The sequence below is a fragment of the Schistocerca serialis genome, chromosome 2 (genome assembly GCF_023864345.2).
Source record: "Schistocerca serialis cubense isolate TAMUIC-IGC-003099 chromosome 2, iqSchSeri2.2, whole genome shotgun sequence".
In the NCBI taxonomy this organism is placed as follows: Eukaryota; Metazoa; Arthropoda; class Insecta; order Orthoptera; family Acrididae; genus Schistocerca; species Schistocerca serialis.
In genome coordinates this window covers 186,652,944-186,669,166 of record NC_064639.1, presented here as the reverse complement: position 1 = coordinate 186,669,166, position 16,223 = coordinate 186,652,944, and the positions used below count along the sequence as shown (strand labels likewise).

At 38.7% G+C, this 16,223-nt stretch overlaps 1 protein-coding gene across 3 annotated transcripts in view; it reads right to left on the bottom strand.

Moving 5' to 3' along the window:
- The window catches only part of LOC126456891 (serine/threonine-protein kinase mig-15), a 330,660-nt gene that overhangs the window by 27,202 nt on the left and 287,235 nt on the right, over nt 1–16,223 (bottom strand). For all 3 annotated transcript variants that reach the window (XM_050092726.1, XM_050092727.1, XM_050092728.1), the window contains 2 exons: nt 11,968–12,117; nt 10,830–10,940 (listed from right to left, as the gene is read on the bottom strand). In XM_050092726.1, coding sequence (XP_049948683.1) covers nt 10,830–10,940; nt 11,968–12,117 — 261 coding nt within the window. The remainder of the gene's footprint in view (nt 1–10,829; nt 10,941–11,967; nt 12,118–16,223) is intronic.

Below are 16,223 nucleotides of genomic sequence, written 5' to 3'. Positions count from 1 at the left end.
TGGAAAGGGAGTGAGACAGGGTTGTAGCCTAAACCAGATGTTATTCAATCTGTTTATTGAGCAAGCAGTAAAGGAAACAAAAGAAAAATTCGAAGTAGGAATCAAAATCCAGGGAGAAGAAATAAAAACTCTGAGGTTTGCCAATGACATTGTAATTCTGTCAGAGAAAGCAAAGGACCTGGAAGGCAGCTGAACAGAATGGACAGTGTCTTGAAAGGAGGATATAAGATGATCAACAACAAAAGCAAATCGAGGATAATGGAATGAAGTCGAATTAAGTCGGGTGATGCTGAGGGTATTAGGTCAGGAAATGAGACGCTTAAAGTAGTAAATGAGTTTTGCTATTTGGGAAACAAAATAACTGATGATGGTCAAAGTAGAGAGGATATAAAATGTAGACTGGCAATGGCAAGGAAAACGTTTCTGAAGAAGAGAAATTTGTTAACATCGAGTATAGATTTAAGTGTCAGGAAGTCTTTCCTGAAACTATTTGTATGGAGTGTGGCCACGTATGGAAGTGAAACGTGGACAATAAATAGTTTGGACAAGAAGAGAATAGAAGCTTTCGAAATGTGGTGCTACAGAAGAATGCTGAAGATTAGATGGGTAGATCACATAACTAATGAGGTGGTACTGAACAGAATTGGGGAGAAGAGAAATTTGTGGCACAACTTGACTAGAAGAAGGGATTGGTTGGTAGGACATATTCTGAGGCATCAAGGGATCACCACTTTAGTATTGGAGGGCAATGCGGAGGGTAAAAATCGTAGAGGGAGACCAAGAGATGAATACACTAAGCGGCTTCACAAGGATGTAGGTTGCAGTAGGTACTGGAAGATGAAGAAGCTTGCGCAGGATAGAGTAGCAGGATAGAGTAGCATGGAGAGCTGCATCAAACCAGTCTCTGGACTGAAGACAACAACAACAACAACAACAACAATTACTTGATGGCACCCGAAGATAAAGTTTAGGTTTTGAAATCAGTTGGCAATAAATAATAAATTACTGGCAACTAAAGCAGATTTTTGTATCATCCTATTAATTAATCAGGATAGAAATTACACTATGACCTGGCAATATTGATGTGGCAATAAAAATGTTATAAATAGCAAACAATGGAAAATCGAGAGTGGACTACAATAATATTATGAAAAGGAAAGTTGGCACTCACCGTATAGTGGAGACGCTGACTTGCAGATGAAACACAACAAAAAGACTATCACAAATAAGCTTTCAGCCAATGTGTGTGCTTATTTTTTGTTTATTTTTGATGAAGGCCTTACTGGGCGAAAGCCTACTTGTGACAGTCTCTTTTTTGTGCCTATCTGCAACAAAGCATCTCCACTATATGCTGAGTGGCAACTTTCCTTTTCGTAATATTGTTATAAATGGCAGTGATGTGATTCCAATAACTCTTGTTGGATGTTGTATGGGGGGGAAGTCAGATAACATGGAAAGGGAAAGAACTGAAGTACAACTATGGAAAAGGTAAGCTCTAAAAAATTAAAGTTAAAACGTCAGCTTAGTATTATTCTGTTTGGAAGTTAAGAAGTTTGGTAACCCATCAACTGTTTCATGAGCAATTACAAATTGCCATACCAACACCTGCATGTGACATTACTACTACTACTACTACTACTACTACTACTACAATGAAACTTCCATCAATTCTACTTTTGAAACAAACACTTCAAAATGCCAATTATTGTAAAATTAAGTGTATCATTTTTTAAAACAATTCTTGATATATGTGGCAACAACTCATTTCCCTATACCTGATCTACAGTCACTTGATGGTATGTTGGTTGATAAGTACATCAACAGCAAATGATGTTCAGAAATACTTACTACATCTACATGCTTTGTACACTGTTGTTCATTTGCACAAATCAGATGATCACTGACATTATTTTTTTAACCGTCTAATATTTTGATGCATTAAATCTATATTTCGAGGGGGGTCGAAGAGTTGTTATGTGGTCCCGTGGCTGTTTTTCCTGATTGTGTACATATACTACAGTTGTGTGCATGTAAGAAGGCAGATGCTGGGGCAATGTGCGATGGCAAAGAGTGGTGTACCATATGAAACTCCAGCCAATAGCACCAATCAGCCACATCTGTCTGCAGAGCACACTGATTTTTATGTTAGTTTGGATATGGCGAGGGTACACAAATGCTGTAGTATTCATTGTGAGCAGAATAAAGCAAACATGACAAGTATTATGTTATGAAGCGATAACCATAATTTATCAAACATGTAAATTGTTCTAGGAAACATGAGAAGCAGAAGCAGTGGCCTGGTGTGGAGCTTATACCAGTGTTGCCAGTTACCACAGGCTGGAACATGAAGCACTGGACAGAAACAGACAGCCTACTGGTGACATTGCCTTCTTAGTTGCATCCCAATATAACGAAACACGGGACATGCATTTTTAAGAAGTCCGATGCATGCCTATCTATTCCCCCTGGCAACAGTTCACTTGGTGTACATGGCTAAGTGAGTTCCCAATGAGTCACTTGCAAAGAGAGTCAACCCTAATAGAAGACACCGGTACTCCCATGATCACTAGGGGTTGATGTTGGGCTGACAACTCAAACTGTAAAAATCAAATGTTACAAAATCTAATGAAGAGAGAGACAGCCTTACCTGATTACTTGATCAGATGGATCAGTACCGACTGTATATCGCCACTACTCAATGGGCGAGATAGTTGAGGGAAGGAGTCATAGAGAAAAAGGATCATGATATTTTATAGCTGCCGAAAGAAAGATCATGGTTGGTACTGGTTTTATTGTACACAAGAGGAAAAAAACACCTTATTATGGACTTAATAGGTGGAATCAGATTATGCAAACTCAAAATCAGAGCAAAATTTTTCAACTATTGTCTCATATGTTCTCACATTCCAACCAATGAGACGAGTGAAGAAGACAAGGGCGCTTTTTATGATGAGGTAGGTGAAGTATCAACTAACACCCTAGAGGAGATGATAATTTTTGGAGATATGAATATTAAAACAGGAAAAGAATGTAAGCCTTGTAATGGAAAATACAGTCTACGTGATAATTCAAATGACAATGGGTTCAGACTTGTACATACTGCTTCCCCGAGAAATATGGTGGTGGCTAGAACAACTTCAACCAGAGAGAGACTTAAAATAACATGAAATTCTCCAGGTGGAAATATTTGTAACCAAACTGACCACCTCCTAACAGATACAAGGCAACAGTCCAATTTAATTATGTCAGAAACTATAAGGGTGCGCACATTGACCCTGAGCATTACCTTGTCATAGTAACAATCAGAATCCAAATATCTACTGCAGGGAAGATATGTGGATCTCATGGGGGGAAAAAAATAAGTAGCATATTGATCAGCTCAAGGAGGTTAAGATTGCTCAAAGATTTTCAAACCTGCTCAAAGAAACCTTGGCATATGTGTCCAACAGAGAATTGAGATGTGGATGAACTCAGAAGACATCTTCACAAAAGCTGCTGACGAAGGTCTAGGAATAATACGTCATGCAATATACAATGACTGGTTTGATGAAGAGTGTAGACAATGGAATGCAACAGGTAAACCACACCCAACGATCTGCAGACGACTATATAATAGCAAGATGAAAATAAATGAGGCTGCCCAAAAAGAAAACAAAAGAGCATGAAACAAAAGAACTGGAAGAAATGGAACAGATGAAAGGATTTCCAGCCTGGGACTAAATAGTGTTAGTTACAGAGATGGGTCAATTTTGAGTAGTGATGAGACAACATGTGAAAGGTGGACTCAAAATTGGTGAATTGTTGAATGAGGCTTTAGCTGAGGACCAAGGAATCTTACCTTCTGTAGACACGCACAATTCAGAAACAGGGGAACCAGGACCAACTGCTGAGGAAGTGGAGGCAGCCATAAATAACTTTAAGAATAATAAGGCCCCAATAATGCGTCTAATACCAGTGTAAATGGTAAAAAGAACAGGAAAGGAATATGTCAAACATTCCCACAAGCTTGTAATAAAGATTTGGAAGGATGAAAGTGTCCTTGATGAATGGAATTTCAGTATCATATCCCCATCATACAAGACAGGCGATGTGATGAGGAATTTGAATATTACCTACTGCACATAAAATACAATTCTGGAATACTCATAATTTCACGCCAATGGTGTGCTGGAGCAAAATGTGGCTGGCATCCCTGTACAACACCTATGTTCAATGTGCAGCTGCCGGAAGTTTCAGTGTTGTATGTCTGCAATGAGTAGAACATTGTGTCACACAGTTTGCAAATTCTGAGATGGCAGAGTTAGAGGATCACCAAATCTGCATTGAATTTTGAGTGAAACTCAAGGAAAACTCTACAGAAACACACCAAATGATGCAGGATGTCTATGGTGATGACTGCTTAAGCCATACTTGGTGTTACAAATGGTTCACTCAGTTTAAACATGGCTGGACAGAAGTTAAAGACGATCCTCATTCAGGATGCCATTCGACATCTCCTGATGTCGCTCATGTCAGGAACGCCAACAAAATTGTGCATGAAAATCAAAGACTGACTGTCCAAGAGAATGCAGATGAATGTAACATTTCAGTTGGATTATGTCACAAAATACTGACACAGCATCTTGGAATGCATCATGCTGCCACCACGTTTCTCCCACGACTCATCAGTCAAGATGAGAAAGACTTTCATGTCGCAATCTGTGTAGAGCTTTTGGATCACACAAATGAGAATGTAACTGGTGATAAGACATGGGTCTATGGTTATGATGTTGAGACCAAGGTTCAGTTTTCACAATGGGTCGGGAAAGGTTCTCCAAAACCAAAAACAGATCATCAGGTCAGGTCAAATGTCAAAGCCACACTGATAGTTTTCTTTGACACTGAAAGATTGGTTCATCATCATGAACTCATCTCACAGGAACAACCTGTTAATCGATGGTACTATCAGGACATGTTGCGACGCTTGCAAGAAAATGTGAATAGGAAACACCCTGAAATACGCTGAGATAATTTTCCTATGTTAAAAATATGGTTTGGATTGCTGTTATTCTGATTGATTGTAACATTTATATAGCATTTACGGTCAATGTGCTCACAAAATATCTGTTGTTTTTATGTAATTAGAGCTTAAATATCAAGATCTGGTGACGTCACAGCTAGGAGTAAGACGAAGCTATACGTATATTATAGGAGCATTAGCCATAGTTACTAAGTACTTTTTCTGCAAACCGTTTGAGTGGAAGCCTTGCAAAAGTTGACGTGTATGCTCCACCCATTTCGAGCAGTGATATGCGCAACGACGAACCCTCTGCATCATCATTAAACTCTGTCGACACTGGCGGATGATGGTTGAAATGACCGCTGCATCAAGCATAAATCTAGAGATACCAGTATTTGAATGCTGGCCCTATTCCGACCCGGAAACGAGACTGGAATCTCCTACATGTTAGTCAGGGGGCCTGAAGATGGCATAGTAAATTGCTGAAACTGGTAGACAACAGTTTGGAAATTTGATGGCTCAAGGGTGTTTGATTTGATATCCTGCACCGACCAGCTGAGTCCTGCAATCATAGAGAAGAGGAGCATCCAGGTCCGAGTTCCGACTGGCACAAATTTTCAAGTTTTGCCATTGCAACACCTCAGCCTTTTGTTTGGCTGGAAGTCATGATTTTCCATCTATCCCTTTCTGCGCCTTCCTCTTTTTCGTAAATGAAGCACAGGTCATGTCATCCCAGTGCGATCAGTTACATTATTGGGACTATCCTATAAAACTCAGTTCAGGTGCTGGCATACACATAATTGCAAGAAAGCAAAGAGCAATGAAAGAAGCCTTCACAAATCTTGAAAGAGCTGCCAGAAAGCGCATAAATGAGGGAGAAACTAAGTATGAGCCTATAACTAAGAAAAATAATCTTGATGAACCACCATTCGTAGCAACTGGTGCATGTAAGTTTGATTGCGTGTGTAGTTTCACTTACCTTGGATCAGAAGTAAACAATGTCAGCCCTGAAATTCACAAATGAATATTGTCCCTAACAAGTGCTACCATGGCCTCAGAAAACATCTGAAATCTAAGCTGTTATCTAGGGATCTTAAGTTGTATTGTATAAAGTTTTAGTGGAGCTGGTACTAATGTACAATGCTGAGCCTGGACTAACAAAATTCAATGAAAAGCTATTTGGTGTATTTGAAGGAAAGAGCTTGAGACAAATTATTGTGCTACATGAAAAATTTGTGCCTGGATGAGGAGATTTAACCATGAATTATATAATCTATACTATGAAAAAGACATTGTCAGTATATTAAGAGTTAAAGACTGGAATGGGCAATATACAGGGTGTCTCAAAAATGACCGGTACATTTGAAACGGCAATAAAAACTAAACGAGCAGCGATAGAAATACACCGTTTGTTGCAATATGCTTGGGACAACAGTACATTTTCAGGCGGACAAACTTTCGAAATTACAGTAGTTACAATTTTCAACAACAGATGGCGCTGCAAGTGATGTGAAAGATATAGAAGACAACGCAGTCTGTGGGTGCGCCATTCTGTACGTCGTCTTTCTGCTGTAAGCGTGTGCTGTTCACAACGTGCAAGTGTGCTGTAGACAACATGGTTTATTCCTTAGAACAGAGGATTTTTCTGGTGTTGGAATTCCACCGCCTAGAACACAGTGTTGTTGCAACAAGACGAAGTTTTCAACGGAGGTTTAATGTAGCCAAAGGACCGAAAAGCGATACAATAAAGGATCTGTTTGAAAAATTTCAACGGACTGGGAACGTGACGGATGAACGTGCTGGAAAGGTAGGGCGACCGCGTACGGCAACCACAGAGGGCAACGCGCAGCTAGTGCAGCAGGTGATCCAACAGCGGCCTCGGGTTTCCGTTCGCCGTGTTGCAGCTGTGGTCCAAATGACGCCAACGTCCACGTATCGTCTCATGCGTCAGAGTTTACACCTCTATCCATACAAAATTCAAACGCGGCAACCCCTCAGCGCCGCTACCATTGCTGCACGAGAGACATTCGCTAACGATATAGTGCACAGGAGTGATGACGGCGATATGCATGTGGGCAGCATTTGGTTTACTGACGAAGCTTATTTTTACCTGGACGGCTTCGTCAATAAACAGAACTGGCGCATATGGGGAACCGAAAAGCCCCATGTTGCAGTCCCATCGTCCCTGCATCCTCAAAAAGTACTGGTCTGGGCCGACATTTCTTCCAAAGGAATCATTGGCCCATTTTTCAGATCCGAAACGATTACTGCATCACGCTATCTGGACATTCTTCGTGAATTTGTGGCGGTACAAACTGCCTTAGACGACACTGCGAACACCTCGCGGTTTATGCAAGATGGTGCCCGGCCACATTGCACGGCCGACGTCTTTAATTTCCTGAATGAATATTTCGATGATCGTGTGATTGGTTTGGGCTATCCGAAACATACAGGAGGCGGCGTGGATTGGCCTCCCTATTCGCCAGACATGAACCCCTGTGACTTCTTTCTGTGGGGGCTCTTGAAAGACCAGGTGTACCGCCAGAATCTAGAAACAATTGAACAGCTGAAGCAGTACATCTCATCTGCATGTGAAGCCATTCCGCCAGACACGTCAAAGGTTTCGGGTAATTTCATTCAGAGACTACGCCATATTATTGCTACGCATGGTGGATATGTGGAAAATATCGTACTATAGAGTTTCCCAGACCGCAGCGCCATCTGTTGTTGAAAATTGTAACTACTGTAATTTCGAAAGTTTGTCTGCCTGAAAATGTACTGTTGTCCCAAGCATATTGCAACAAACGGTGTATTTCTATCACTGCTCATTTAGTTTTTATTGCCGTTTCAAATATACCGGTCATTTTTGAAACACCCTTTATGTACTGACAGATAATGACAGAATGAGTAAGAAGTTTTTCAATGTAATGGAGGACCAATGCTATGGTGGAAGGAAGGTGCCATAGAGGGTGTAAGGAAAACTGGAATTTAGAACTGGAGGAGTTTGGCACTACACAGAAAAAAACTGAATTATCTTCTATAGAATGCAAAGGCTCACACAGAGCTGTTGTGCCACTAACGATTATGATGATGATTACATTTTCATCTGTATTTAAGTTACTTTAATGCCGATTCCCTGAATTCTGAATTCACCATTAAAAAAAAAAGTGCTCCCCTGATACCACTGATTACAGGATACTTCCAGGAGGGGCATCACTCTCCTTTTACCAGCGGCAACTAAGACCGAGACCGCTACAAAACTGTTCAGAGGACTGCATCCGAGTATACATCTGGCCATGATGTTCCTGACATGCAAGCTACCTATTGCTTGAAAACTGGACTAGTTTCAAAAGAGAACAATTAATAGATACGATGATATCCACCCATTGGCAAGAGCTGACTTCAATTTCTAAAATTATTTCAAAAAGAAGCTGTAGCAAACATAAGAGCTTCTATTGCAACTGACTGAGGCAGTGTGTGCTTCCACTTTCAGGAGATTTGTGTGTGTATGCATTAAATCTTGCAATTTGCTGTAATTCTGCTTCAAATATGTCATGTTTGTTGAGTGAACAAGGTATTTTGGAAGCTCTAGAGAGAGATTCAATGATTCTGGTCTGAAGAAAGAAATATCTGAGTGGTAACAGTCTGAAGGAGATTGATATTTCAATAAGATGCAGTTTGCAACAATTTTTTGTCACAAATATTGTTGCTACATATATTGCCAATGTAATTACAATTTAGTCTTGTTTCGATTGTCTTCATTTTGACTTTTTTACAGATGAATCTTATGATGAAGCCATCATCCAACAGGGGTTCCAAGATTTGTTTGGAGAAAAGTAAAGCAAGCAAGAAACAAACTGGTACTGTCCCCATTGCAACAAACCACTCTGAAGACAGAATACTTCAAATTTTTCCATACAAAAGACAACTACACATGAAATTACTCAAGAGATTAACTCATCTTGCACTTTTTTTTAAGGACAATTATTCTTACTGACATTACTGTAAGATTTATAACCTGCCACAGCAATTAAATAATGATGAATAATAAACCTCAAAGCTTGGCAAGCCTGGCATTTTTAGTGTTTATTTTTCTTTTTATATATATTAATGTGCCAGAACTTTTCAAATAATGGCATACATGGCTGGTTTTCTGGGGTACACATTTTTGTAAGTGGCTAGTATTAGAGCTACTTTATCCCCAATGCAACAGCACAAGTAATTTAGATTTCTGTACATACCTTTGCATTATTTGAAAAGGCTACTGCAAGAACAAGAAAAACTTCTCGTAACTTAAGATCTTTAGACACTATAACACATGTTTATTCAAAATTGTAACAGTAGCTGCTGTAGAACATAGACCTACAGATTTCAGTCAAAGGTGCTAACAACTAAATCATGGTGGTACAGAACTTAATTAAGAGAAATAGCTACATACTCCCACCAGCTAATAACCCGAACACTCATTTCTAGTGAGATAAATGACTACTGTTGTTGTGGTCTTCAGTCTAAAGACTGGTTTGGTGCACCTCTCCATACGAGTTACCCCGTGCAAACCTCTTCATCACTGCATAACTTCTGCAACCTATATCCATTTGAATCTGCTTACTGTATTCTAGAATTGGGGTCTACCCCCAAACTTACATCCATTACCAAACTGATGATTCCTTGATGCCACAGGATGTGTCCTATCAATTGAGCCTTCTTTCAGTCAAGTTGTTGCACTACTTTCTCTCCTCCCCCCCCCCCCCCCCCCCATTTGTTTCAGTACCGCTTTGTTAGTTGCTAGATTTACCCCTCTAATCTTCAGCTTTCTTCTGTAGCATCACATTTGAAATGCTCCTATTCTCATTTCACCTGAATTGTTTACCGTCTGCATTTCACTGTTGTACAGTGCTAAATGCCATTTGAATACCTTCATAAAAAGACATTGTTACACATTACCCACTCCACTCAACAAATATATCTGAAAACAATTTAATGGTAACATCATATAGAGATGTCTGGAGGTTCTTGTTACATTTTTAATTCAGTTCCATTCCAAAATATCTTCAGAATTTGGCAAAACTACAGTAGTGTAAATTTGTTTACATTCTTATATTAATGTGGTCACAGGTGTAAGTTCTCTTACATTTGGATTGAGGCCATCTGAGTTTAAAACTGTTAAAAGAAAATGAGTAATGTAAAAACCATGAGCAAGTTTACAATCAATACACAAGTCTGTATTTTGACAATATTATGGAAACGATAGACTGCTATTCACCATATAAGAGAGATGCTGAGCAGAGGACAGGTACAACAAAAAGACTACCAAACATGTAAGGTTCCCGGCAGAAGGCCTTCTTCTGAAACAGACAGCATACACACATAAACAAACACAGCTCACGCACACACGACCACTGTATCTGGTTGCCGAGGCCAACCAGAGAAATGTACGTGTGTGTGTGTGTGTGTGTGTGTGTGTGTGTGTGTGTGTGTGTGTGTGTGTGTGTGCGCGTGCGTATTTCAGAAGAAGGCTGGCCAAAAGGTTACATGTTTGGTGTCTTTTTGTTATGCCTGTCTGTGACTCAGCATCTCTGCCATATGGTGAGTAGCAATCTTTCCTTTTCATAATATTGTCATTATTTCATCCTCAATTTTCCATTGTTTCAAGCGTCTATTTTGTTTCAAATAATGTGACAATCCTGCTTGTTAATATCACCCACCAAAAATATTTACTAATAAAAAGTGAGCCCAGTTGGTAAATAACTTAAGAGTAAATAACACTATACAAATGATGCTTTGTGAAATAGATTTTTGTATATAAAAAATTTCCGTAAATTTCAATTACCTTTCCATATGTGTTAACATACACTCCTTCGTTGTCATAGCACAACAATAACTGCATACCATTAGAGTTAGGCAAAGGCACTATGCAATGAGGAGAGATGGGTCCTTGTGTCTGTAACAGATTCAGTAACGATATAAATATTTACATCTCTTCATGACATTGTGCATGTGTTGATTATAAAAACTTTTTTGTTATATAACAGCTAAGCTGTGTAATGCATGTGAGTTGCAATTATGAATTTTTGTTTATATTCAACATAGTCATAAACAGTTTTGCCCCAGAACAGCCATCTTCAGATGCTACGGATGGTATTTTGTTAACCAAATGTCACCCACATCATTTGAAGGTGGCCACTGTGTCAAAAACAAAACAAATCTTTATAATATGTCAATCACTGAACTCCCTAAATGAATATAGTTTTTCCCACAAGTTTGAATTGCTATCGATTAGAGATTAATTATGGTACATCCCAAAAACAGTTTCTAAAACACTTTCAAAAGCATCACAAATTTAACAACTCTTTTGCATAGTTAATATTTCACATATTCCAATTACATAATAAGAAGGTAAAGGGGTAAGATAAAACTGGAAAAGGGCATAAAAGAAAACAGCAATAAGTTCCATTTAAAAGGTAAACACACAAAATTGATGTGACTGCCAAAAGAAATAACAGGAGTGAGAGTTTACAGTTTTACTGTAATTTAGAAGCAGGGCCTTCAAAAATAATTCACAGAATTTTTTCTTCTTTCATTCTCTGGTTCCTGTAATGTATGAAAAGCCAATTTTATACAAACATGTGAAACAGCAGCCAATATTCCTTCAATATGTAAATAAAAATAGTTCCTAGTTATTTGACATCATGAGAACAATGATCGGTGTGTGTGTGTGTGTGTGTGTGTGTGTGTGTTTTAAATAACAAAGAACAATGATCGGTGTGTGTGTGTGTGTGTGTGTGTGTGTGTGTGTGTGTGTGTGTGTGTGTGTGTGTTTTAAATAACAAAGGATGTGTGGCAGATTGATGAAGGAAAGATTTTTGTGGTGATGGTGGTGATCAGAAAATCAACACATTATTCCAAGTACATGGTTAATTTGTGAATTTTGATAAAATTAACTGAATTAAAATAGTCACTGAACTCACATGCTTAGGCAAGTAAATGTCATAGACAGAAGCAGAATCAAGGTCCACTGCATGGAAGCCATCAGCTGATCCATAAATGACCTTCAGTCGTGAACCTTCTTCTACAGTGAGATCCACCAACAGTGGACGATGTGCCAGATCTGCAAATGACTGTGAACAATAATAAATGTTATGTGGCGAAGTTGAAAATGCTTGGACTTTCCATGGCCTATAATTATGAAATACCAGACATCAGAAGAAAAGCAGAGAGATGCAATTAACATTTTTATTAATATTGCTAAGTTGATCATTACAGTTTATAAACTAGTGTAACTTATAAGTGAAGGAATAGTAATATCAAATCAAATATCATATTAACTTTCCACGTTTCAGTTTCATAAAGCCAAACAGTTCAATGCAATCAGCCTGTTTTCAATATAAGTAACTTTTTGGCTAATGGCAGTTACATGAAGCAAAGTTCACAGATACAAGAATCCTTGAAGAAAATACGAATTAACTGCGATAGTAGATCAACTGACAGTTATCTGAAAGGTATACAGTGCCACACACTAATTTCTGAGGCTGGTCTGGTCAGATCAACACTAGAGCCAGAGTGACTAGTACTCTAGTTAAAACAATGAGTCCACAACATATTTTCTTTATGTAATATAAATTTTTATGTAAGCCTGCTAATGTATTTAAATTTTAGAAAGTATAATACCTGGAATTTTCCTCCAATTCTACCTAAAGAACAGGTATGCTTTTTTCATTAATCTCCTACTTGATGTTAACAGATACAATTTCACAGAAAAATATTTTTATGCATTTTTCTTTCTGCAGGCTGCATAAAATATTCATAAAAAATCACACTACTTTGGAGGAAGTATAGGCTGCTGATTTGTAACATTTGTTAGAAAGAACAGGGGATGGAAAAAAAAGAAAAAACCAATTACTATGTTTAGTAAGGTGTACGAAACTCATTGGCATTCAAAAGCAGCTTCCAGTCACAGTGGAATGGATGCATACAGGCCCTGTGTAGTTTTCAAGGGAATCTTATACCATTTTTCCTGCAAAATAGAGGCAAATTCAAGTAACAAGGATGGAGGTGTACAGCGATCACACACCCTTCTCTACAAAGTAGGCCACAAAGGTTCAATAATACTGAGATCTGGTGACTGTGGTGGATAGAGCAGGTGTGTGCTCACAAAACCAGTTCCGGACAACGCAAGCTGTGTGAACAGTGGAGCCTGTTGTCTTGAAACACAGCATCACCACTGAGAAACAAACAATGTATCATGGGACAGACCTGATCAGCAAAAATGGTCACATAATTCTTGGCTGTAATGTCACCTTGCAGCGTACCCATGGGGCCCATGATATACAACAATATGGCTGCCAATAGTATCACCAAACCCCCACCATGTTTCTCTCTTGGAATGTAAACTTGGCCACAACTTGGAAACAGTGAAAAACAAGACTCACCTGACCAAATGACATTCTTCCATTGCTCTATAGCCCAGGTTTTATGGCTTCATCACCATGTTTTCCTGTTATGGGCATTTGCATTGCTGATGAGTGGTTTTTGGAATAGTTTTACAGTGATTTTTTGCAGGTCTCCTATTCTTATTTTTCATCACAATCCTCTTCAACATCCCTGTTGTGACTCAGCGGATGATGCTTTTCCGCTTCCCCATATGCAGTATAAATCTTTACTACAGTGCCTCTTGAAACACCAAACACTTTTGCTACTTTGGTTAAAAAAGCTCTACCACATGAGCACCAATGATCTACCCACATTCAAATTCACTTAAGCTCTGACATAATGCACTCACAACCACACAGAAACAGTTCTGACCTTGACAGGCAGTTGCAATGTTCTGAGGACATTGCTCAGGTGCTGCTCATGATCAAATATAACAGCACAGCTTGCAGGCTTGGTTACCATATGCATTTACCAGTTCAACAAAAAACCAAGCAAAGTTGCCAAATTCACTTTTTTATTTACTCAATGACCAGTTTCAGGCTGGGAATGCTTTGATAATAAGAGGTCATGTACAGGGAAAGTGCCAGGATGTTTGACAAATAATGGTATGTGACAGACTGATACAGATTCAACAAAGTTTGTGAATGTAGCTTTAAAAAGGAAAACTGATCATTTGCAATTCTTGATGACACCAAGGGAAAAACTGAGTCCGATACATACAAGTCCAAATTAACCTGTTCTTAACGCACAGATGAAGTTACACAAAGCTCGACAAAGTGTATGTGTTGTAATTAACACCAGAGGTTCTCCACTTACCCCTTTTGACAAGTTTCTTTTTCGGAAACTAAAAGGAGTGTGTAAGTTCCCCAGTACTTATTATATACTATATAGTGCAGCTTTTGCGCCCAATTACCAGAAACTTAAAATGTCAGATGATAGGGTACTGGCTTCTTTTGATATTGTGAATTTCTACCCCAATATCCCAATCGAGGAAACCCTTTCATTTATCATGAATAATGTTTTGCATAATGCTACTATGATTAATTGGGAGCTAACCAAGTTTCTCGATCTCCTTCAGTTCAGTCTATCGTATAACTGCTTTGGTTTTGTTAATAATGTCTACCAACAGCCAGATGGGCTTACTACCAGCAAATGCCACTCAGGCTTATTGGCTGACATTTTTATTAATGATTTGGAGAGTAGAATTTTTTTTATCAGAATCAGGATCTCACTAATGACACCGTTTTTTATGAAAGATATGTTGTTGATGTTTTCATGTTTGTGAAGGGTGCTTATGATAAGGTGGTGTCCATTTTTAATTTATTCAATGAGCAGCATCTGACCATTAAGTCCACACAGGAAGTTGAAGTGGTTAGGAAATTGAGTTTCCTGGATTTGCTTAATAGGAGAGGTGATGAAGAGCCCTAGCTTTTCAGTTTTTGGAAGACAATGAAATGTGATGCTATAGCATGCAATGATTCAAATCATCCCATTAGAAACGAGGTAACTTTCATGCTATGGTAGCACATCTGTTGAGTCTGTCTCTAAATTAGAACAAAGTTAATAAAGAGTTGAACGCTTTGAAGCAGGTTACAGTGGCTAATGACTATAAACAATAGCTGGTTTCCGGTTTGTACAGAAAGCATAAGCAGATGAAACAACCACGGACAAATAATGTAAAAGAGTACCCAAGGTTGCAATATAGGGGACCAATCTCCAAACACCTGCCTTGCTCCTTCCCAAAAATATTTAGGATAGGATTCTGTATGAGTGGGCAGCTAAGGTATAAGATGGGCTCAACAACTGGGGATGTAATGTGGAGCTTGTGAATCATTTTATATTGGACAAACAGGCAGAAGTTTTGTCACCCGTTTTAAAGAACATGTGGATCATTCTAATACGAACATATTTAGACAGCATTTAAGAAAATGAGGGTCATCGGGTTGATACTGCAGGTAACACACAGAAGGTTTTGCATCATGCATCGAAAGGTATGCAGTTGAATATTTTGGAGGAACTTGAGATTTTTAAGAGCATAATAAAAGATCCAGATAAAGTTTTGAAAGAATAAGTCGATTTTCAATTTAGTCAGTTCTCTGTTCTACTACAAAATGATGTATAGTTCTTACTCTCTTCCCTTAGCATCAATCCCATTGTCATTTCTGGCACAAGCTCCTGTATACCCGGTCCCCCCTTTCCCCCACCTGCCCTTTCCAATATTCTCGTAATGACATTTTGCTTCTCGTGTTGATTGTTATGTACTGAGTTCAGCTTCCACCTTTTTCATCTATTGTACTATCACCCACAACTCATAATTCCCAAACCCTTCCACCTTCCCTTCCCCATTTCATAAAAATAAATTGCATATTTTACTGTCTGTAGTTTGGTTCTTGCATTTACCACTGGTCTGTCATGTGCTCCCTGTCATTATGATGTTTCATTGCAAATATACAACTTTTGATTTCAGTACGCACTATCGTCTGTGGTGGTACAGCTGCTGCTGGGTGGATAACAACATTTCTGTGTTTGTTGTGACTTTACGCTGTACATGTAGTATGATATGTATGGCAGATTGTGAAGCTTACTTAACTGGTTCATTATATGGTCTTCACCACTATATTATTTTTTTAAAATTGTTTGGGTTCCTTTTTCTATGAGCGAGATGGGGGGCTTTGTGAAAGACAACTTTGTGGGTTAATGTCTTTCTTACCTGGGACATGTTATCTTCACGTGTCTTACAAAGTTTCAATGCTTTTAAAGGATTGGTAGTGAAGAAGATTTTTTAATGTCCTAT